The sequence below is a fragment of the Peromyscus californicus genome, unplaced genomic scaffold (assembly GCF_007827085.1).
Source record: "Peromyscus californicus insignis strain IS unplaced genomic scaffold, ASM782708v3 Scaffold_22__1_contigs__length_63687245, whole genome shotgun sequence".
In the NCBI taxonomy this organism is placed as follows: domain Eukaryota; kingdom Metazoa; phylum Chordata; class Mammalia; order Rodentia; family Cricetidae; genus Peromyscus; species Peromyscus californicus.
The window spans coordinates 34,209,496-34,234,689 of record NW_026294525.1 but is presented as its reverse complement, the minus strand read 5'-3'; the positions used below and the strand labels follow the sequence as shown (position 1 = coordinate 34,234,689).

The 25,194-nt window shown below is 39.7% G+C and overlaps 1 protein-coding gene across 5 annotated transcripts in view; it reads right to left on the bottom strand.

Annotated features, from left to right (window-relative positions):
• Arhgap18 (Rho GTPase activating protein 18) overlaps positions 1-25,194 on the bottom strand; it is a 214,783-nt gene that overhangs the window by 44,125 nt on the left and 145,464 nt on the right. For all 5 annotated transcript variants that reach the window (XM_052751244.1, XM_052751246.1, XM_052751248.1 and 2 more), the window contains 4 exons: positions 23,442-23,641; positions 19,333-19,568; positions 15,529-15,592; positions 9,376-9,554 (listed from right to left, as the gene is read on the bottom strand). In XM_052751244.1, the coding sequence (XP_052607204.1) occupies positions 9,376-9,554; positions 15,529-15,592; positions 19,333-19,568; positions 23,442-23,641 (679 nt within the window). The remainder of the gene's footprint in view (positions 1-9,375; positions 9,555-15,528; positions 15,593-19,332; positions 19,569-23,441; positions 23,642-25,194) is intronic.

Genomic DNA, 25,194 nt, shown 5'->3' with positions numbered 1-25,194 from the left:
ACATTCTAACTATGACCAAAAAAAAAAAACCTATACTCAGATTAAGTGATAATGAAAGCCATGGTAGAATGTCTCAGTCAGAAGGCACAGTGGTTTCACCATGGTGAGCCCCCACACTGTGGAGAGTTCAATAATTCACATCTGATGTCTGCCATAAAGTGAAGCTAAACCAAGTATGTAAGAACTCATGCCAGTGGATCGGAGAGCAGGAAAAGTGATTTCTATCTCATGGGCCTTCAAGAACCAAGGGCTGGATGTCAGGCAGGGACCGTAAGGAGGAGGCACAGACACGAAGAGACATTAGATGACCTGCCGCATAGAAACAGAAGGGAGAGAAAGAGGAATCACGTTCATGAGGATGGACTTGGAATGTTCCAGGTACCCTCCACATGCATGATACGCTCTTCATTGTCATAAAAAACCAGTGCGATTAGTAAAGAATTGATATCCACCATATCTGAACTTCAGAGCCAGAGGCTTATCAGTTTCCAGTTACTTACTAGCTATGGGATTGGGCGATTGCTGAACCTTTCTTTCTATCAAATAGGATGAGAAGAGGAAGAGGGAAGACAGAAAGAGAAGGTCCCCTCATTCAGAGGGCCATTGTGAGGCTTAGATGGTCAATACAACCACACTACTTTTGTGTCTGCTATTACTGCTATTCACCGTTGAACCTACATAGGCCAAGATCCCATCCAGGATCACAGGTCTATAAGTGGTGTCTTTGCTGTTTTGTGCCTTCCACAAATTTCATCTCCTAATGACTTAACCTCCTTTATCATTAAACACATTTAATATAAGAAAACAAGGCACAAAATAAAAGACATTTCTCTGGCATATTTAATGCAGATTACAGTCCCACTGTATTTACTGAATACTAGTTTAATTAAAAATCATGTCATCAAGACTGTTTCTTTGGGGTTTGCCCTAATTCCTTCATTAAGTTGCTAACATCAGTCAACAGTTCCCTCTCAAGCATCCATTCTCAGAGTTTGGTTCAGGGAACCTTGTGGGTACCAATTAGTCCAAGAGGTCAAGCTGATGAGCCAAAAATTCATTTTAATAATAATACTAAAGCATAATTCTTTCTTTTCTACTCTAATTCTCACATGAGTGTATAAAATGGAGTTTCCCAGAAGTAAATGACATGTATATTCTGACAAACAGAATGCAAAAGAGTGGTTTTCATTTTTAAAAGGGTATGTATGCCAATGATAGTTAACTTTAATATATTATTTTAATTTTTTAACTTAAGGCGTTTTTTTGGTGCTAGAAATCAAATGCAGGATTCTTTATTTTTTCTTTTTTGCATATGGACAATTAAAATTGGCATCTTGTGCATGCTTGGCAAGGAGCCTCTCTTCACCCAGCAGTCTACTACTGAGATATAGTCTCACACTGAAATGTTAATTTCTGATATAATAAATATCCACAGAGTATCAGACATGGTGACTAACATCTGTCATCCCAAAGAAAGCTGAGGCAGTGGGATTGCTGTGACTGAGGGCCAACATGGGTAACATAGTGAATTTCAGGGTAGCCTAACTAAAGAGCAAGACTCTTAAGAACTTGCATTTATCCATAGCTCAATTAACATAAACAAAAGTTTTCTGAGGTCTTAAATCAATTTTTTTGGTCTTAAAACTATAATGAAATTGAGACCATAAATACTTGAGAGAACATTTGTCAACAGAAGACAGAACTCCTAATATCAGCGACTTTTGGAGACTGCATAGCTACTCATGTACACTCAACTCCAGAGAGCTTGAGTGTCCAAAAAAAAAAAAAAAAAACACATGTCTTTCTGAAATTCTGGAAGTACATTTTTCCTGTGAGAATATTAAACAAAACAGTAAGGGGCATCATGGAAGGCGGAGTCTAAGTTCATTATTTATTTGACCTCCATGGTGCAATAGAGTGGAGAATGTGGGGCTACCCAGCAGGAGGCACATCCTGTCTCCATCACTTCCTGGTTGTGTCAGGTTTTCATCACTGTGACAAAGTCTTGAGAAAATACAACTTAAGGGAGGATGTTCATTTCTGCTCTCACTTTTAATCCATGGCAGTGTGTGTGTGGGGGGGGGGGGATTGTGTCAAACTCATCTCTTAGTGGTCAGAAAACAGGAGGGGAGGAAGGGAGGAATGGAAGAAGGAAAAGAGGGACAGGAAGGGACAGGGGTGGAGTGGGGTGGAGCGGGGAGGGGGAGAGGGAAAGAGAGAGATCTGTAAAATAGAAATAAGATTCTACCACCCTACTTTACAGGGCGAGGATGCAATGGCACATGTAAGCACTCGGAAGTATTAAGCATTAAGCGCACACACACACACACACACACACACACACACACACACACACACACACACACCATATATTTGCACCAAATATATGGGTGTATTTGAGAAAAGGTCTCTCACATAGTCAAAGCTGTCTTCAAATTTCCCATATTGCCAAGTCTGGCCTTGAACTTCTGATCCTCCTGGCCCTCTCCATCAAATTGCTGAAATGTAGACACTTGTCTCCATGCCTAATCTATGACTCTATTTTTTTTTCTTCAGGAAACTTTAAAAATCATTTGAAAATGTTTTTGGTTTTGTTTTTCCTGCATGGTACAGTCAGGAAAGAAAAAAAAATAAGGATAAATACTTATTTGATAAGTGGTAACTCAGTATACCCTGCAAAAAATTCCACCGGGGTAAGAATCAGGGCATATTATAGGTATGGAGAAACAGACTTTTAGAGAGACTCAAGCTTGGCTGGATAGACAACAGACATCATTCTCTGATGGTCCCAGTCTGCTTTTGTTGCCTGGAAGTTCAGGCAACTTTCCTGTTCTACTCAACTTCCTCATCCTTTAGGGAGGGAGGGAACAGTGCATGTTGATACAGGACAGGGAGATCATCAAAGGCAGGGTAGGCTACATCTAGATCACCTCTCCAGCCCCAGTATCTCTGGCTTAGCATGCTTCAGGTGCTCTCCCACAGTCTAGTGAAGGATGAAGACACACACCCCACACAGAAAGGACAACCATGGGAAGTACTACACCAGTGGTTTTTTTGGGTTTTTTTGTTTGTTTTGTTTTGTTTTGTATTTTTGGTGTTTATTGACACAGGGTCTCTCTTAGCTGCCCAGGAAAAAACAAAACAAAAAACAAACAAACAAAAAACCTCATATACAAGATCCTCCTGCCTCTACCTGCCACATACAGGATTTTAGCTGTATGCTCCTGTTCGATGCATTCACTCTATCTCATCTTCTTCTATGTTCCCTGATAGCCTGTCGTATTTCCTGAGCTTTCATTGGTTAAAGGCAGTGGTGGACCTTGCAGATGCTAGGCAAACACCTGTCCTTGAGCACACCATCAGCCCTGAGCTTTACTTGTTAAAACCCACATAAAACATGTCCTATTTCCTTCACACATGGTTCTGTGTGTGCTTCTGCTAATGGCTTTATTTCCAGAATGGCTGAACCAACCCTATCTAGCCATTTACATGTTTTAAAAAAAACAACAGTTCAAGTGTTTCATTAAAATCAGTTGCTTTGGGTCTAATAAGCCATGTAATATAATTACATAAAAGTATTATCCAAGGTAAATGTTTAGAGAAACCTGAAATGTTATTAGTACAAACATTTCATTTACCTAGCAATATATGTCATGAGCTTGTTTATTTATTTATTTAAACATTGTGCTTAATAAAGGAGTTGGTTCTTTATCCCAATGTTTAATTCATAGCGGCTGTTTTAAATATTTATGAAGTTTCCTGTCATTTTATTTGTGTGTGTGTGTGTGTGTGTGTGTGTGTGTGTGTGTGTGTGTGTGTGTGTAGACTGGATGCTTCATTTCCTTGGCTGACAAAAAACAGTGAAATTTCAGCAAGAGTAAAGTGCCTAACCTTTGGAAGAATGTATTTTTTTTTTAAAGAACTAAAATTTTTCCAAAATGCATAAGGTTGTTTGGGCTTTATACAACGTAAACTAGTGAGATAGTTCTCTCCAACTGTACCTTTCTTTTGTGGGCTGTGAAGTACAGCAGGGGGTGGGGGTGTCTTAGGGACTTTATTAGTAATGTTGAAGTTGAATCTTTTACTCACCAACCACTCCCACTCTTGAGTCAAGTCGGACATCAAAAGCAGAAAATGCTCAGAGTCCAGCCCTAGCATGTTACATCATCTCTCTAACTTGTTTGCATATTTAAAAACTAGGGATGATAGCATCTCTCTCCGAAGATCACTCCAGAAATGAGTAGCAGCTACAGAGCACCATGCCTGGACTATGACATGTACACAATGCACACAACGTAGCTACGTTTGCAGATGGCTGCACCTTGAAAGATATTAAACGTAATCTCCAAGTGTAAAAGAAGCGATGTGAATCCACTGTGAGACCATAAAGAATTTACAAAGACTGCTCGATGCTGCAGGAATAGGGGTGTGAATGAGAAATGAGGTCAGTGAGAGCAGCTCATTACCTACAGTCCACTGTTTGTTTCCAGGGGAAGGGAAGTGTAGCAACAAAATGGAACTTGAGGGCTCTATCTGTTTAGACACCTGCTTCAACGTGGCACCAGCAAATATTCATTTCATCAACCATGTTACGGACTTATGGGAATGTTACAACATGCCCACCCATAGAAGGCATTTCTGAACCATGGTTATAGAGAGGGACAGGTACATGCAGATGAAAACCAAATGCAGAGATGATCGCCAGTCACCAAAACTATGGTACTGGTCACTGAAAAGGCACTTGCAAATATTTTATAGACTTGAGTTCAGAGTCCAGCAAAGCTGGATTGAAAAGTGAGCTGTTAAGCTAGGCACAAGGCAGCCAGAGGATTCCCAGGTAAGCATGAAACAGCAGATGGTGGGAGAAGGGAGGGGAGTTATTGCATAACTTGGGCACAACACGAACAAAATCAAGAAGGTCGTCAATCACAAATTAACTTGGTAGAAAAAAATGAATGGCAGACCAAGTTTTGTTTCTAAAACCTTCAAACAGAGATTACATTTTACTTTATTGTTTAAGGAGTCAACCTAAAAATAACACCTCTGTTTTGTTTAATTAGTGCCCCCTCCTGCAGCTCCAAGGATTTCCATCTTCTATGATGAGGACTGTCACATGCTGAGAGTTTTATTCTTCCTAAGGAGAATCTGGGAGTGTGGATCACTGCTTTATGCCAAATCTTGAAAACTCCTTTACTTTCCCCATTAGGCACTGAAAACAGATCCCTTAAAATTTATGAGAAAGCCTGGAAACAACCAGACGTCTATCACTAAGGGACTGCTTCAATAAATCATGATGCAGCCCCACAGTAGAGAAGTGTGCATCCAGAAAAAGAAATGGGAAGTATGTCTTTGCATTATTATGTTAGGGTCTCTGAAAAATAGTTAAAATAAAACAAAGATGGAGAAAAATGTGAACAGTGGGCTAATATCTGTAGAAAAATGGATAGATAAAACAGAGTATCAAAATAAAGATGGTTCTCAGGGGCAAGAGAAATGGTTCTGGTTAAGAGCATTTGCTGTTCTTATAGGAGATGCAGGTGTGGTTCCCAGCACCCACATCTGGGATGTTGGCTCATAGCCACCTATATCTCCAGCTCCAGGGGATCCAACACCCTCTTCTGACCTGTGGGCACCAGGCACACACAAGGTGCACACACATTCATGGATGCAAAACACTAGTCAAATAAAAATACAAACAAATATTTTAAAATTTAAAAAAGAAATTAAAAAGGATTCTCTAAAAGGAGAGCCTGAACAGGATGGTCGGTCAAAGACAAAGGCTAAACTTGCTTTACTTTGATTTATATTTGCCTTTTGGGTCATATAACTATTTCATAGTCTTACAGAATAAAATGATACTTCAAAAAGAGCAACCTTTAAAAATGGATAATAAGCCAAAGCAAATGAACCCTACCAGATAAGCAGTTGGCAGCTTAACCACGCAGAGAATAACCACCCTAAAAAGGCTGCAGCTCAGTAACTTTGCTGTATCAAGTCCCCTCTGCCATATATCCCAAGGACACAAAGGGCTGGAGAATAGCAACTTTCAATCATCCTGAAGCACTCGCTCTGAGTGTGGTCACCACTGGCATTCTGAGAACGTCACACATTAACGTAGACTAAACAAACAAGTGGGTTTCTGACAGCAGAACACTGTCACCTGCCATGCCCTAAGAACTACACTTCTCAGCACGGGAGAAAGAAGAGAAAAATCTACATCTCCACTGAAAAGGGCCCCCAAGTGGTAACCAGCCCAGAAAACTGAACACTCTTAGTGTCTTGGCCACAGGCAGCGATCTCTACTTCTACTAAATGGAACTATGAATGCTAAAAAAGAAAAAAAGACACTTTTAAGTCTTGAGCAGGAAATACACTAGATAATCCCAGCGAGATTTTCCTACGGTATCATGAAACATGTATGAACCCATAAGTTAAGATGCCATTTTTATAAACACACGGACACGAGCTGATCACTGACAACAGATGCCAAGAAAGCAAAAATTTAAATTTTGAAAACTTATGTAAATGGAGACCGTCACCATCTTGATACTTGTTTTCTTAAAGAAAATGTGCAGGATAATAAATGAAAAAGAAGACACTATTAGAACCTCATCCTTTGGGATCATTAATAAATTAATGGAGTCAGGTATGGCTCTGAACCACAGCTTTAATCAGACAAAAAAAAAAAAAAAGATAGCCAGATATTCCCTAGTAGAGAACACACAACACAACAACATACCTCAAGTATCTAGACCAAATCAAAACAAACAACCAGGAACTAAATCCGAAAGAACTAATGTCAACAACTGATGTATAAATACATAGAAGATGTGGAACTATACTATGGGGACAGAATGAGTCAGAGGGTGGGAGTCACCTGAATTTAACTACAAGGCTCTTTCAAGAAGCTTTGAGGACATGGCTAGAAGATGGTACAGCAGACACAACACTTACTACACAAGAGAGAGGACCAAAGTTTGGATCCCTGTGTGTGCATGTGCGAGCGCGTGTGCTCGTGTCTTTGTGTGTGTGTGTGTGTGTGTGTGTGTGTGTGTGTGTGTGTGTGTGTGTGTGTGTGTGTGTGGTGTGTAAGGGCTGTCTGTAATCCAAGTCCCCGAAGACAAAAGACAGGGACTTCTGACAAGATAGCTGGCCAGATTAGCTGCTTCAGCAAGCCCTGGATTTGCTTCAAAGACCCTGCAGCAGCAATAAGTACAGTGAAAGAGGGATTGAGGATGATTCCTAACATCTACCCTCGGGCCTCCACATGCACACACTTGTACACATACACATGGGCCCACATATACATGAGCATGTGCATACATGTGCCACACCTATATGCATGTGACAAGACAAATAAGTGAACTTTGAAGAAGTGACGGGGCACAAAATGACAAAAGATGGGTGGGGAGAGAATGGGAAAGTAGTAAAGCAAGAGAGAGAGTCGAGGTAAATGGGAAAGCAGAAGAGGAACTAGAGGAGTGGAGGGTGGGGGACGAGGAGTGAGGGAAAGATGGAGAGCCTGAGTGTCATATCAACCAAATTCAATACACAGATTTTATTTGGAGCCTGGCTCGAAAACTGCAGAAACAATCATGGTAACTAAGATAAGATTTGAAATTTGAAAACTGGGTATTTGAGATTAAAATACTCAGTTTAAATGTATTTTAAAGGTATGATAATGATAACATGGATGTGCAGTTTTTAAAATCTCTGTTTTTGTTTTGCTGTTAGCAATATAAACCTTTATAGATGGTAATCAAAGTTCAGATATGTGTTTCAACATAACCCAGATAAGGAAACTGGACAGAGTTACGGAGGGGTCCAGACCAGCGTGTAAGTGAGGTCAAGGCCGAGAGATAAGTACTTAGAAGTTTGTCATATTATTCTTTTGTCATATTTTAGCTTTTGCTTTAGAATGTATGAAAAAAATGCAAGGCACTCACAGCAAAGAGAACACTCTGTACAGAAGGCCCAGGTCCTAAATACCATTTGTTGCTAAAAGGAACATGTATCTTTAAGAAACGGCTGCTTTCAAGTCCAAGAGGGAGAAAATGACAAGGTGAGCCTGGAACGTCCTGTACTGGAGAACGAAGAAGAAAAAGGATAAAGAGGGCATGATGAATCAGCCTGGGAGCCAGCTGCAGGCCCCCACCAGGCAAGGCGGCCAAGGCGACGTAACCCTGACCATCAAAGCCAAATGATGGTATCTATAAAATGCTTAAGGAAAAAAGTCAGCAGGTCTACAGTGGCATTGCAAAGCCAAAAGAGAAGGGGAGCTACCAATTACTGAGGAACGCTGCTGTCAACTAATGTGGAAGGGACAACGGGATTAGGAAATCAATGTTTCTCAAAGCCCAGCCTAGTTACTGTTCCAGAAAAGGATAAAATGGAGACCAAACCACGGCACAGGAAGTGATAAAATAGGATAGTCCCCAATTCAAGGACTAGCATAAATTATAGGCAAGAAAGGCATCTTCACATCATGAAAAGTAGGGAGCACCTCCCTTAGCCAACTCAGTAACAAAACTTGCATCACCAAGAGTAGCTTGTAGCGCTTCAGAGGGATAGTGGGTTTCATTCAATGTTTAACTTGTCTCTAATCATGATGAAATGATCAGACAAATTTTTTAATGTTATGAACTCTTTTTAAAATGTTTTTAAAAACGTGAACAAAAGAAAAAGGAGAAATCTCAATTCAGGCAACCCAGAAAGATAGGAAAACTAATGCAATGTATACTCCCCATTCGAATCTCAACAGGGTGTGAAGAATGGAGATGCTATGCGGACAGTCTGTGATAACTGCCAAGGTTTTCATGGTTGTCTGTTAAATGTTAACTATGACTTTAGAATCTAACTTTTTAAGTCTTAAAACTTTGTTTCCTTTTTATTTATTTTAGTTTTTAAAAAATATTTATTTTTATGTGTATATGGTGTTTTTCCTGCATGTGTGTCTGTGCACCTCACACCACATGCCTGATGCCCACAGATATGAGAAGAGAGAATCAGATTCCCTAGAACTGGAGTTACATGACTATGAGCAGCCATGTAGGCGCTGGGAATCGAACCTGGGCCCTCACAGAGCAGCCAGTGCTCCTAATCACTGGGCCATCACTCCAGCTCCAACTCTGTTTTGAATGGTCCTTGAAAAATCTCGAAATACAAAGTGAATATGTACTTGTTAGAACTGTATAGATGCAGACAGACAGATATAGAAAGAAAGGTTAGGAAAATGTTAATAACTTGAATCAACTGTTGATGGCAATGTAATAATTGCAGTTACGCTTTCAACTTTCCTGTGGCTTCAAAATGTTAAAAATGCAAAGCTCATTTAAAATACATTCTTTGAGAGGTATCTGAATGTGTGTTACATACAGGTAATGAGGCATCATTGCCTCTCATCTTCTGCATCCTCTCCTTGCTGAGTTCTTTCTGATTGACAGCTTGCTCCGCAAAGGACACCTCCAGGTTGATGTCTGTTTCAGGGGCAGGTATGTCCTCAGGCACCCGTGGGATCAGCTCCTTGTTATCAACAGCCCCACTGGATCCCTGGTCTAGGAGAAAAAAGACAAGTCAACTCCATGCCTTTTATTTAAAAACCTTCAAATATATTAACAAGACCCGTGGGGAAGAGTATCCCTTACTCAGGGAAAACAATTTATTTTCATTTTAATAATAAAATGTCTACACAAGGAATTGTACCCATGGTTCATGGTTTAAAAGCTGGGAGATGGGAATGACCGCCAAATCAGGCTTCAACTGTGGATTCTTTGTGATCACAGTTTTTTGACTGGGTACAAATTCAACCCCTACTAGAAGGCATCGAACTCAACAGAAAGTCTCATAAAGCTTAGTGGATGCAACTATTTTTTCTTCCGCACTGAGGAACTTAGAAGTAGGCGCATGAGAGGCGAGCGTTCTTGTAACCTCCGCCTGGTGCCTTTGCTTTAACTTCTTCGGAGTGGAACACATCCAGGGCAGACCTCCTCCACACCCTGGAATGTTACCTGTGTGTACCACGGTCAAAATTCCACAACAGAAGCTGACGCCAACCACTCATCGCTCTGAAAGTCGGATCTGGAGGCACCTGGTACGAGAGCCGACAGGCTCGGTACCCAATTCTATCCAAGAGCATAAAGGTCCCTTCTACCCTGAGTCAAACAAGCTGTGGCTATTTGCATCAACATTTCCAAACATTGTTTTGGCTTTTTCATTTCATGCTGGTCCTCTAGGAAATAATTAACGTTGAATTTTTTTTTTCCTTTGATAAAAACAACAGCTACAAGGACGGAAGAAAACACTTCCAAATTTCCTTGGTAATTTTTTGGCTTTTGTACATCTCACTTTAGAGAAGCCCTGGCATGAACACTGGCGTTCTTTTCACTGCTGATGCTTGATTCAGAGTAAGATGCTGTGAACTGAAAAAAGAACATGGTAGTTTGTGACTCCAGCACTTAGGAGGTAAGAAATCAGGAGTTCAAGGTCATTTTCAACTGCACAGTGAGTGTGAGGCCACGGGAGCTATGAGAACCCAACTTCAAAAGCAAAAATAGGATTGGTGAGATGGTTCAGAGGGTAAGGGCACTGCCATAGAAGCCTCACAACTTGAGTTCCATCCCTGGGCCCCACAGTGAAGGAAAGAAGCAACTCCTTAAAGTTGTTCTCTGGCCTCCACATGTGCACCATAGCATGTGCACACCTACACATACACACACACACACACACACACACACACACACACACACACACTCCATACATAGATACATAATAGTAAATAAATTTAAATAAATGAATAAACTCCAAATGAATCAGCAAACTGATACTTGGGCATGGTCATGATATATACCTCCAATCCAAATAGTGAGTTAATTTCCTGACTGAGCAAATGAAGCCTTGTCTCAAAAAACAAAAAATAAAAAAATAAAAAAAAGCAAACATGATGCCTTATATGTTTATCTACTAATAATGTGCAACAAAATGACAGAAGATGAAGTTAGTTTTAAAAAATCTAGTAAGTACATGTCAGAAATCCAGAGGTGTATTATTCCTGAGCCTACTGTTCAGAGGTATTTTTGTCATCAGTTAATATAAAACAAAAGCCTTTGTTTCGATCAAAATAAAATTAAGAATTCAATAGGAATCTAGGCTTATTCATTCCCACTGAACAAGCAGAGTGAGCTTCATGAGCACGTGACCACGCAGTCATGTGGGGCTCTTAGCTCAAAAGGGTCTCGTCTTTCTTTAATGTTTCTCTATGGCCAAATTGAAGCCTACAAAAAGCCTAGATGTTTGGCATGAGCCAGCCCAGCCGGCTCTCAGTCTTTCAGGTAGGCAAGCAAGCAAACATGTACCTGTGTTACACCCCCAAATAAAAATGAACTGAAATCTCAATGACGGTATTATCTGTTCCCATCTATGCTATATTTGTGTTTTTCAACAGCCTATGACAATTTTTAGTAGAATACTTAATAACTTTTATGATTAATTTTAAAATTATCATAAATGTCAAAACAAAAAATTAATTTTATTTTCCCATTAGTTTATACAGTTATACATTTTGCTGTGAATACATTATCGGTTTCCTAGGAAACAATTCAATAAGAAGAAAAAAAAATGATTAGCCATTTTCGTAAATTAGAAGCTATGTTCAGCTGCTGGATGTTGGTGGACAAGAATTTAAAAATGATTCTCTTCAATGCTTCTATGTCAGTTACAATAACCACCTCCTCCTCCTGCATACCCAAATAAATATGCTGTGCTGAATTCAAAACTGAGCCACTCAGAACACATTTAAAACAAACTGATTTCCTCCAGAAAACATGGCAACAAGAACAAAAAATACAAAATACACAAACCTCAGTTCCAATGTGAAATCAAGTTCAGGCAGGGAGGAGACAAAATCAGTGTGTGGGGGTGGGGGTGGAGGAGGGGCTGGGCACTGCTAGGGGACAGACAGTAACCTGGCTAAGAAAAATGATGGACCCATCATTTTCATGTGCTGTGGAATAATCCTTCTGTATACTGTGAATATGTATTACTTTCACTGGTTAAAAATAAAGCTGATTGACCTATAGCAAGGCAGGATACTGTTAGGCGGGACAATCAAACTGAGGGATGAAGAAGGGTGAAGTCATCCCAAGATGGCGAACTGCCAAGAAACAAGTTACTAGAGGACAGGAAAAGACACGAGCCACTTGGCAATATACAGATTAATAGAAATGGGATCATTTAACTGTAAGAGCTAGTTAGCAATAAGCCTGAGCTATGGGCCAAGCATTTTCTAATTAATATAAGCTTTTGTGTGTTTATTTGGGACCGGGTGATTGGGGCAGGAAAACTCCACCTCTGTTGACCCTCATATGGAAAGTTAAAGGAAAATATTGAGGCAAATTCCTTGCTTGTTAAGGCCACAAGTGATATTTTCTTCTCTCTCTCTCTCTCTCTCTCTCTCTCTCTCTCTCTCTCTCTGTGTGTGTGTGTGTGTGTGTGTGTGTGTGTGTGTGTGTGTGTGTGTTTGCTTGTGCAAGTGTACTCATAGATGTGTGCACATGTATGTGGAGGTTAGAGGAAAACCTCAGATGCCAATCATCCAGCATTGTTCACTTTACCCTTGAGACAAGTGGCCTAGGGCCATTGGCCTAGAGCTCAACAAGTATGCTAATCTGGCTGGGCAGCAAACCTCAGCATCCATCTGTTTAAAGCTCTCAGTGCTGGGATAACAAACATTGGTGCGTGTGGCTTTTTCACACAGGTCCCAGGAATCATACCCAAGCCCTCACATGCTTACAAGGCAAGCACTTAGCTTACAAGCACTTAACTGATCAAACCACCTCTAGCCCTTTCTTCTGATTTTGAAGAACACGGTACGTTTCGGTTATAATTACTTTTTAGAAATTGTCCAGCTGTCCATAATATACAGAAACATCTTCAGTTTTCTTCTCTCAGGGAAACCAAAACCAAAAATATACAAATCATTATGAAAATTTTAAATTATTAATATTTCTAAGGAAATACAAATACTGGGTCTTTCATAGAGTTGTATAATTTTATGAAGAGTAAAAAAAAAGTGGGTTAATGTGAAATGTGTCAATACTTTCAATATTCAAAGTCTAATATTTTTTACTTTGAAATTGTATTGTAAAGATCTTTTTAATTTTACTTACATTACTGTTTAGTATACATATGTCTCTGTATCACAAGCATGCTGTGCTCAGATGAGGATATTAAATTCCTTGCACCTGATGTTACACATGGTTGTAAGCTGCCTTGTGGGTGCTGGGAATGGGACCAGGGTGCTCTTAACTGCTGAGCCATCTCTCCTGCCCCAAAATAGATAGTCTTGAATGAAATAAAAACTCAAGTGTGGGGAAAACATTTAGATTAGACTGACACTCGTGTTTTGAGATTTTAATCAGAACCAGCCTCCCTTTCCAAATTCCAGATAATGTTTCCATGCATACACATCATGGCTAAGCTTGATTGTCAACTTGGGAAGAGGGAATCAGAATTGAGAAATTGCCTCCATCAGATTGGCCTGTGGGCATGTCTGTGGGGCATTTCCTTGATTGCTAATTGGATGTAGGGGGATTCAGCCTACTGTTGGCAGGGCAATCGCTTGGCAGGTGTCCCCAAACTGCATGAGAAACATAGCTTCACATGAACCTGGGAGGAGGCCAATAAGCACCATCCGTCTATGGTCTCTGCTTGAGTTTTTGCCTTGGCTTCCCCGGTTGATGGGCTGTAACCTGTAAGCCAACTCAATTCTTTCCTCCCCCAAGCTGCTCTTGATTAATGTCTTATCACAGCGACTATAACAACAAAACAAACAAAAAACTAGTATAATTTCTCTCAGAACTTTCCAATGGGTTCAAATCACCATTAGTCCACAGATAAGCAAAAGAGTAGGGCATCACCCAAACAGGTGCAGCAGCAGCTACCTGGAGACATGACTGGCTATACCCACAGTCTCCTGGTATTGCGCCTGGCAGCTTGATTCCTACTGCTCAGCCTTCCAGCAGAAACAGATGTAAATCAGGCCACCAGTTTGTCACATCTCCCTTGCCTGCTGCATTCTCAGCCTGAAAAATGCTCATATAATGGACTTGTCTCACAGAACCTTTGTTGATAAAGCCAACATTATGATCTCGGGCAAGAGAGGAAAATGTGAAGAAAGGACAATGTTTTCCTCAATATCTGTTAAACAACTGGCAGTCACTCTTCCCCAAAGCCCAAAGCATATTGACACTGATACAAAAGATTCGTCTGTCTCTCTGAGGACCCGGCTCTTCAGCAGGCTAGGGCTGGCACAGCCAGACTGCCTGTCACTTCCGTGTCTGCTGGCACACAGACAGGGGGAAAAACCCAACAGTTCATTCTGATACAACACATGTAGCTACAGAGGCCTCCACAGAAGAGGAAGAAAAAAGTGATTTTATAGATGTATGTGTGTGTGCATGCGTGCGTGCGTGCGTGCGTGCGTGCATGTGTGGGGGGGGGTGTGGGTGTGGGTGTGGGTAGGTGCTCAGACTCATAATGTTCATGTGTGCATTGTATGCCTTCATATTTTTAACTAGGGGTACAAGAGAGAAGTACTAAGAAAATTCTGACAAAACTAAGATGATCTATGCTCTCAGATTTCTAAAACATCCCACACAACCTTGTTCTAATGAGTTATTTCTAGAGGAAAGTTGGGAATGCTTCCCAGTCCTCTAGTTTATCGACAGCCACTCCTTGACCCTGCCACTTTAAAGCCGAAGGCAACACTATTATGCACAGATGCCTCAAACACTAAGATGTGAGAACGTAATAAACACACAGTTCATCTACATCAGTGTTTGTTAAGCAACTAGGACTAATTTTTTTAAGCTTCAATCTAGGACCTTAGCTAAGGACATTTTCCCTTCTTGTAAATACAATAGCTGTAACCATTTTCTTGGTGGTGTCTAATAGAATCTTGGTATTCATTTTCTTCTAGACACTGAATTTCTAATTCATCTCTGAAATAAGAAATGTTTAATGTGAAAATGCATGAGAAAGAGAATTATAATAAATTTCAAAAGAAATCTTTTTTTCTTAAAGGTTTCTCTAAAATTCCTGAAAATGAAACCATTTATTGATTTGGAGCTTTTGATTCATGAACGAGGGACTAACTCCACATCCTGGATGCATGGTCTTGGGAACACAGCTTCCTATGTCTAAATCTCAGTTTTCTCATCTGTAAAATGGATTGAGAGCAGTACCTACCAGGTACAATTCATGAGTGTACTAAATGGAAAAAAAAAAGGTCTACATACTATTTAGGATATGATAAACCGTCAGAAAGACATATATACAAATTTGGATCAGATGGACATACATATAAAAATAATAAAGGGCCCACCCCACGTCCAGAATCATGCATTCACCTATGTTGACCTTACATTAGTATTTTAACAGAAGTTGCTTAATAGAAAAAAGGTAACGTGTTAGAGTTACAACTGTTTATGACAGTAATTAAAGGGGACAGTCAAGAGCACGGGTCTGACCTACCGTCTTTTCCTTGGCATTTGTTTTCGTTCGTTCTGACTGACTGCGGTTCTGAGCCATCTGGAGACTAAACACAGGAAAGGAGTCACTTAGTCATCTCCAACTCACAACTAGAGAAAATGGTGTCATCAATAATCCCATCGTAACCTTCAGACAACAAGAAATGTACTCAGAATTATACAAGTCACAGCGAGGGAACAAATGGCCGTGCTTATAATCAACAGACAATCAAAGTGTGTGATGACTCATAACGGTGGGTGAGACATATATACCAAGCACAATTGGGAACAGGGAAGAGGTCAAGAGTGTCCCTGTCATCGGAAATACCACTATCTAGATGAAAGAGCAATGTTAGCAATATCCAGCGGTAAGTAGATATATGTGACATAGTAACAACAACAAAAATAAGTCCAAAATCATGATTCAACATGAATAAACTCTGAGGATATTACGCTATGTGAAAGGAATCATCACAAAGAACCATGTGTGTTATGATTCCATGTATATGAAAGTATCTAGAAGAGGCAAATCACACAGACCTAAAGATCCATGTTTGCCTGAGTATTCAGGACAATAGAAGTAATTACTGATGGATATGAGCTTTCTATGGAGAGAATAATAAAAATGTGTTCTAGTTGATCATGACGGTAGGGAAATCACAGGATTATATATACCTCTTTTGTTACTGGTTTTAAAATATTTTTACTTTAAATAAATCGTGACAGGTGGATTCCTAAAGCTTTCTGGCTAGCCATTCTAGCTAAATTGGTTAGCTTTGGGTTCAGTGAAAGATTCTACCTCAAAAAAGTATAATGGAGAATGATTGAGGAAGACACTCAGTGTTGACCTCTGACCTCCATATATGTGTACACACACCCATATACACTAGTATGTATACACAACGTAAGTTGTTTAAAGAAGAAATGATGAATCAAAACTAATTGCCAAGCTGACAATAAGCACTGACATATTGAAAAGAATTCTTTTCTTTCTATAAAGGGATTGGTGCCATGAGCCATGACACCTACAAGACGGCCCTTTAGGGGTTGGTGAACATGGTGAGCCACGACTGACTCTGTCCATGCCTATGGTGAAACAGCAATTCTTCCTTTTCCAGATAAGGCTCTGGGACAGTTTTAGGAGGGTCAGGAAAGGGCGCCTCGGCCAATCATACAAAGAGGCCTATTCAAATGCATTAGTTTTGATAATCACTCTGCTGGATTCCACCTCCACACTTAAAAAAGAAAAGGCCCTTCTAGTTCCCTCTAAACACAATTAACCACAAGCTGTTATCCACAAAGGGCTCCTTTCCCTCACCCACAGTTTTACAAAACTCAGGAGGGCTGGTGCCAATAAGTCATTAACATATGAGTTAGAGGCCTATAGTGCTCAAGACACAGAAGTGACACATGGCATGTGGTGTACCTTAGGTGACAGCAGTACAACGTTCTCCTTCCCTCTGCCTGTAAGTCTGCAGAGGATCGGCCTTCCATGGCACAGTGAACACAGCCAGGGATTCTAATTTTACGTATAGACATATATTTCGAGTATGTGGTCAGACTGTTTTTGTTAGTAATTGAAGATAAGCAAGCAGATGGATACATTTAGGCATTAAATTTCCTGGTGTAAGCTTAAGTATGGACACTGGAAAAGCTGAATACACGTTTATCCCAGAACAGAAGAGCCACAAACAAAGATGGATGCTTATGGGATGGGCAATGGAAAAACCATCTTCTAAAGGGTAGTGGTATTTCAATTAAAGGTATCCAGCAAAAGAAAACATTATCTTAATATGCTTGTGTTATTCTCTCTTAACGAGACCAGCAGATAATAAAATCCAATTATTTTAGATTCTAAACCACATGGGTTAGACTTTTCCAGAAATCTGCTGAAAAAAAAAAAAAAAATGTTTCTTTTAGCACCAAGTAACAATGTTGTCCTCAAGACTGGCAGGAATCCCCCACCATCTATTTCGCAAAGGTTCAGCTCTCTGCCCATTCTTGCTTTTCACTTCCTCTGAGTTTTCTAGGTGGGTAAGGCCAGGGAGGAAGCAGTGCTTTTTAATTAGGAAGGAAATGTCATATTGGATAGCCTTACCATTCATTTTTCTATAATGGGAAACCTAGTTCTATCCTTTAGCACTGGTAGATGTCCCAAATAACCACTGGCTAGTAAGCAAGAAAGTAACTTAGACAAGTGCCTGGAGCAATCTAGTGACCCTGAATTCCTGTAAATGGGCTGAGTTTGATCCACAGTTGGCCATGCAAGCAGAATAATAGTCTGTAACTGAAAGGATTTTTGCAGAAGAGTGAAATGATTGCAAAAAGTAAAGGCTCTCTACATAACAACAACCCCCCAAAAAAGTGCCTTAAATATAAGCTCTTCCATTCTACTTTTTATGAAGAATCATGAAAATTTTATTGCCCTTTGCTTATACTATAAATGGATTCTCAAATTCAGACTGCTTAGCATCAGAGTCATGTTTGGAAGTAGAAATACAGGAGGAGAAAGAACGCTTAAAAAGTCAGACAAATTTGAGTTTAGCATCTACGGGACATTGAGCAAGTTACTTAAAGTCTATGAACCCCAGCCGTAGGATGGAAACGATAACACCTCACTCATAAGACAGCTGTGTGGCTTCAATGAGATTATGCAGGTGAAGCAGTTAGCTCAGTAGCTGTGGCAGCAATTGCTACTGCTAATGTTGTCATTATACCCATTATTCAAGAATCCTTTCGTTACCCTCCCAATGACTTCACTGGATTTTCTAAACCAGAGCTGATGGGGCCAGAAGGCAAATTTTCTGTGCTCTTAAAAACACCATTTAGTTCAGCTGACTTGTCCTTGTTGGTAGCAAGAATTTCTTAAGTATGATCATTTCAATCCCATGCAAGCTCTTTATTTCCTCATAGATAAGCAATGAATGATTTCCAACTAGCTATTCTGCACAGCGTTTTTCAGGGCCACATGGGTCTACTAATTTTACCACCTCCCTAAAATCTCTTCTTCATTTACTAGTCCTCTGTTTCCACCAGAATCCAGCATCTTCCATGGAAACACTAACCATCTGGGTTAACTCAAATCTATATGACATGGAAGGTGCCTAGAGTTAGACACACAGAGGATATTCCTTCACATCTCATGGTCCCAAACTTCACAGTTCAGTTTCCATCCGTTACCTCATACTCCACTTTCACTCATCCTTGGGTGGGTTGAAACTTCAAAGATTTCTTCAGGCAATAATAGATAAGGACCAGGTGGTGGTGGCACACACCTTTATTCCAGCACTCAGGAGACAGAGGCAGGGGGAATCTTTGTGAGTCAGAGGCCAGCCTGGTCTACAGAGTGAGTTCCAGGGCAACCAGGGCTTCAGAGAGAAACCCTGTCTTGAAAAACCAAAAATAAAAAATAAAAAATAAAAAATAAGGATAGGAAATAATCCACCCAACCCTCAAACATCTCTATCAGAAACAACTGGTGGCAGGCAGGCAGGCTGTGTATAAGGCCTCCTCCACCACTCTGTCACAGCCAATAGTGTGACAGTCACATCTAAATGCCCCCAAAGACTCCATCCTACCTCCCCCAGGATTATTGCACTGAATTTGAACTTGCTTAGGTATTTGTCTCACTGGGGTAACTTCTAAAACGGCAAAATTCAAGACCACTGGTTGGCTATCAACACAGGGCTTTGACACAGGGTAGATCACAAGTGCTCATTAAGTTTGTAATGACTTGAATGAAACTGGATTGGTCCAGATGACTCCAAGCATTTCATCATTTGCCTTCATATCAAGTAAAGAATCTTACTTTTCCTTGTGCTTCTCTCTGTTGAGCAAATATGTCTCTGACGTCAGGAATATGGTGCTGTTTGTTTTTCTTCCTCAAGGTCTGGGAGACCGTTTCTACCCGTTTCTGAACAGCTGCTGCCTGAGTCCGGGTCAGTGTGGCTAAAAACACGATGCTTTCCTGGGGGTCATCGGCAGACTCCCCAAAGAGATTGGACAACCCAGCCTCTTTGAGCCATTCTTCTTCCAGTTCCCCCTCTAGAACAGTTTTGTAAAAGAAGAGAAAGAAAGCGTTTTGAAGTCATGAAGTATAAAAATGTTCATGTTTTCAGACCATCAGAAATCCTGACTGAAACACTTCCATTATAACCAAGCCGATGCTGAGAATCATTATCTGAAACTTGGATAACTGCCATCCATTCTGGCCATAGTGATAGCAAATTTTGGGTCAATTTCATATATACTTCATTAAAATTTTTTAAATTGCCTCCCATGTAATTAACCTCCACAACTTTCTGCATATTAACTAAGGAGGGCGGTACTGTGCTCCTTCTAGAGGCGGGCAGGCAGGCGGGCGAGGGAGCCATGAAGAGACAACTCGCTCCAGCAGGTGGCACAGGAAGTTGGTGCCGAGAGCACACGTGCAGGCCGAGTTTCTTGGCTTCAATTCAAGGCCATCTTGGAGTCCAACACTAATCTCTAAAGGGTTTGTTTTCTCAGTTCTGTGTAGCTAGTGAAGCATATGGCAAGGCAGTGGAAAAAAAAAATCTGGGCATTGGGGAACTATTCAATTTCAAATTAAATTTTCTAATTTTTTTCTCAAATGAGAGAATATAGATATTAAAGAACTTTTAAAAGCACATGACTTTCAGCAGCAACACCAAAAAAAAAGGAGCTTGTATGTAGACTAATTAAATAACTGAATCAATTGAGAACACAGAACGTGGGGATTCGGCTGTCACTTAAATATGGTTTCTTCCACATCTGTGATCTCTGCATCTCAATATTCAATGTTCAATATTCATCTCAAATATCCTGGATTGGATATATTGCTAAAAAGCAAATGTGTCTGAGCTGAACATGGGTATGAACTATTTTTTTTCCTTTTCTTTTTACCTTTTTTTCTTTAGACAGAGTATCATTACATAGCTCGGGCAGGCTCTAAATTTTTGACCTCCTACAGCAGACTCCTTCATGTCCTACCAGGCTTAACGATAGACATTTAATTTCTTGTCACTCCCTAAAAACAACGTTGTATCTATATAGTACTTCGTGTTGTATCATGTACTATATATAAATACTAGAGCTGGTTTCAAGTATACAGGAGTATGTAAATAGGTTTACACAGATTCTATGCTTTTATAAAGGACATTTTAGCATCTATCTGTTTGTGTGGTCTGGAACCAATCTTTCCTAAATATCAAGGGATGCTATATTTTATAAGACCTAATGAAGCTTGTAGAAAAACAGATGGAAAACTAGAATAGAGTCACTTCAAGCACCATGTTTATAGAGAGAAATAAAAAAGTAATGGCAGGTCACAAAAGACACAAAGAGTCTACACCCCATTTCAGAAGCTTGACAGCCATGTCATTTTGAACAAGTCAGCCTCAAGCTAATTCTGCTTTTTCTTCCATAAAACTAAATGAGGGCCACCAGAGCTACTTCATGACCAAAGGTCAAGACATATTGCAAATATTATCATCTGTATCACTAGTGACTGATTTCTGTCCTTCTACACTAGACAACTCCTTGAATGTAGAAATCAAATGTCAATAGACCTGGCCACGAAAAAAACAACCAGCCATTGTCAATACTGCTGAATAGATAAAACACACTACAGGTGTATAAACCCAGAGTGCTGGGGAGGAGAGAGAACGCTTGACATTATCATGACAAGGAGAACAAGATGATTATAGCCATTTAGTACATTAAAAATATAAGAAAAATTCAAACTGTTTAAAATCTAAGAAAAGCCAGGCATGGTGGCTCCCACCTTTAATCTCAGCCCAAGGGGCAGAGACAGTCGGATCTCCATGAATGGGAGGCCAGCTTGGTCTATATAGTGAGTCCCAGGACAGCCAGGGTTATATAGGGAGACCATGTCTCAAATAATAATAATAATAATAATAATACCTAAGAAAAATATGAGTATACAGAATAATGCCCATTGTTCTTCATCATCTGTGAATTCAATTTAACTTTGGAGATGTGTCAAACAGTCAAAAGCACATTCCTACACATAAGACTTAAATATGGTTTTCCCTAGCATATTGTTTCCTACTGAGCAACTGGTAAGTTGCTTCTGTCTTGAAACACAGACTGAAAGATGATATTTTTTAATTATTATAAATAATATAGGTTTTGTTCACAATGTATTTAGAAAAGAAGTGGAGGAAAATAAATGAGAAATCAGATTAGCTAACTATGACTTTCTTTTATCAGTCTGAAAAATATTAAATTGAGAAAAGTATCCAAGCCCGGTACAATGACACACACATGTGATCTCAGCTGTTAGAAGGCTGAAGCAAGAGAATTACAAATTCAAGATAATCCTCGTCTACATAGTGAGACCCTGTTTAAGAAGAGCACTGAAGTCAGGCCCCAGATTGCTGTGGAACAATCTTTTTGTACACTATGAATATGTATTACTCTAATTGGCTAATAAAGAGATGATGGCCTATAGTTAGGCAGGATTTTCAGGGAGAGAGGACACTGGGAAGAGGAAGGATGGAGTCATGGAAGTCTCAGGAGTCTCAAGGAGATGCAGAGGAGCAAGAGGATGAACATGCTGTACTGAGATAAGGTACTGAGTCATGTGGTAGGACATAGATAGAAATATGGGTGAATTAAAGTTGTAAGAGCTAGTTAGTAACAAGTCTAAGCTATCATATGAGCATTTATACTTAACATTAAGTCTCTATGTGGTTATTTGGGAGCCAGCTGGTAAAACAAAACTGACCAGCAGTCCCAATGAAAAACTCCACCTACACCAGATTACTATTGGTAGATTATTTTTAAAGCAACATTGTAGCAAAGGAGAAAACCCTATTTATAGAGTTACTTAACTCAGTAGTTCAGTAGACAGTAAGTTAAGGATGTCTGTATTAGTGGATCACAGAACTGATTATGACTTTACCTTTTTGACATTTATATATCTACTAGTACACCAAAACATACATACAAGTTAATGGATAGCATAGAAAGAAAGTCATAGTTTTGATAACAAAATCTGGCGTCACAAATATGGTGACTTCTTTAATTTATAAGAGTAAAGGAATTAGTAAAAAAAAAAAAAATTAAGAAAAATATTTTTAAAGTGAAGTATTGCATGTTTCCTCCAGAAGTGAAGTGTATATAAAATACCAAAAAAAAAAAAAAAAAAATACCATTGGGAAGAGATGTAAGAAAAAAACAGTGCATTAAATACCAAAAAGAAGCAACTCAGGGAGGTGAAAATGCTAATACTGTCTTCCAGCATTGAAATCTGCACCCTTCCATCAGTAAAGCATGCTGTGTTGCCTCTGATCTGGATACTGTGCTGAATGATACAGGACCAGGTGTACCAGAGGTCTAAAAAAAAAAAAAAAAAACACCCACACAGGTTGCTTATGCACATCTGCAGTGTAGAGATGTACTGGCTAGAAACAAGATATGTACCCGCAAATGTTCAAAAGACTACCATATATGGGAAGGTAGAATGAACTTCCTTAAAGCAATCTGAGTTAGAAGAACACAGACTGCAAACCAACGTAGTTCTAACATATCCAGCTACTTAACAAATGGAAAAACAGAATCACTGCAAAGTAGAGAGCCTGCTGTCACCATCCACACTTCTTGGAAACCAAATAGCCATAATGTTAGTATATTATGGAAGGAATTAAAATCAGTGTGTATGATTTTAAACAGCAAGTCTAACTCACTGAATCTCCAGTATAATGGGCTTAGCTATCTTTACAAAGTAAGTTTGCTCATAACACTTGTTCCTAGTAACTGGACTCTTATACCTGCCACAGTCTAATAACCTTCCAGTTCAAAGGCAACCAGCGGGACTACTTGGGATCTGTTTCCTTTCCTTCTGGATGTCCATTTTCTACTAATATACACACATTTTATTCATTCAGTCATTACCATCAGGCTCTTTGACAACAACCGCCTCTTGACCTCCTTGGCGATTTTCATTAGACCTTTTGATATTTTCTAGTTCCGTCCAATAGTCCTCCATCGATACTTCATCCAAAGAATCCTGGGAACTTGATCGATCAAATGGAGGCCTCTCTGTAACTTTGGTGGAACTTTCTTGGTTCATGTTGTACTGGCCATATCTGCGACTATAAATATAGAACAAAAACATGGTTCATTTCAGCATGAGAAACTAGCACCATTTCCAAAACACCACAGCACTGAGCTGGGAAATCTGGAAACTACTTAAGTTCACCCTTGTTTTGTTAACTCGGATATATTATGGTCAGTAACACCAAAAGGGAAACAGTTTGATGATTCATCTGAGTCTCAGGCTCTACAGAAAATAATGACAAAGAATAAGGAGCAGCTATTAATTTACCCTTTTGCTTAGATTCATTTAAGTCTGAAATTTTGTATTTAGAAAGCAATAGAGTGAGCCTAGATTATTGGCTATTCACAAATATATTGGGAGCAAATTTTATGTAAGCACAATTTTTATCAATTACATATATATGCCAAACTCAGTCAACTTATAGCCAATCGCTCCTATCAGTGAATAAAATGTTAATTTCAATTTCTATCTTATTTTTGATGCTGAAATATATAGGAGTTAATTTATGAAATTCTAAGAAAGCCCTTTTAAAACTTATAAATGGACTCATGACATACATATAAATAATTTCTAACATGACTAAATACTCATTTACTGGAAATTCTGAACAACTTGAAATTGCCTCAAATAGTTATTGTTATTTATGAAGAAAAAGATAAATTGAATGAGACTTGTTTTCATTACATTTATTTTTTTTCTTTAAATTTTTTTATTTTATAATTTAATTTAATTTTACATATCAGCCACGGATTCCCCTGTCCTCCCCCTCCCGCCGCTCCCCCTTCCCCCAGCCCAACCCCCATTCCCATCTCCTCCAGAGCAAAGACTCCCCTGGGGATTCAGCTCAACCAGGTAGATTCAGTCCAGGCAGGTCCAGTCCCCTCCTCCCAGGCTGAGCCAAGTGTCCCTGCATAGGTCCCAGGTTCCAAACAGCCAGCTCATGCACTAAGGACAGGTCCCAGTCCCACTGCATGGGTGCCTCCCAAACAGTTCAAGCTAATCAACTGTCTCGCTTATCCAGAGGGCCTGATCCAGTTGGGGACTCCTCAGCTATTGGTTCATAGTTCATGTGTTTCCATTCGTTTGGCTATTTGTCCCTGTGCTTTATCCAACCTTGGTCTCAACAATTCTCGATCATACAATCCCTCCTCTTTCTCACCAATTGGACTCCTGGAGCTCCACCTGGGGCCTGGCCGTGGATCTCTGTGTCTGCTTCCCTCAGTCATTTATTTATTATGGGCAAGAGAGGGCTCACGAGTCATGGAGAGTGTGTGAAAATCAGAGGACAGCTCAGGACAATCAGTTCTTTCCATGGTGTAGGTCCCAGAGATTGAACTCTGATCTCTGTGCTTGTCAGCAAGTGCCTTTACCTACTGGCTGCTTTATCAGCCCTTGAATGAGATTTTCATGACTTCATTTCCATGATACTCCTATCCCACCTACTTCTGAAATTGAATTTTGAGAATTTACAATAAAAAACCTATATAAAACAGAACTTTTTATTTTTATTATTTACAGATAGAAAGAAAACAGCCCTTCAGCACCTCAAAGAGATACATTTTCATTTCTGGTGTCTTTGCTTCATAT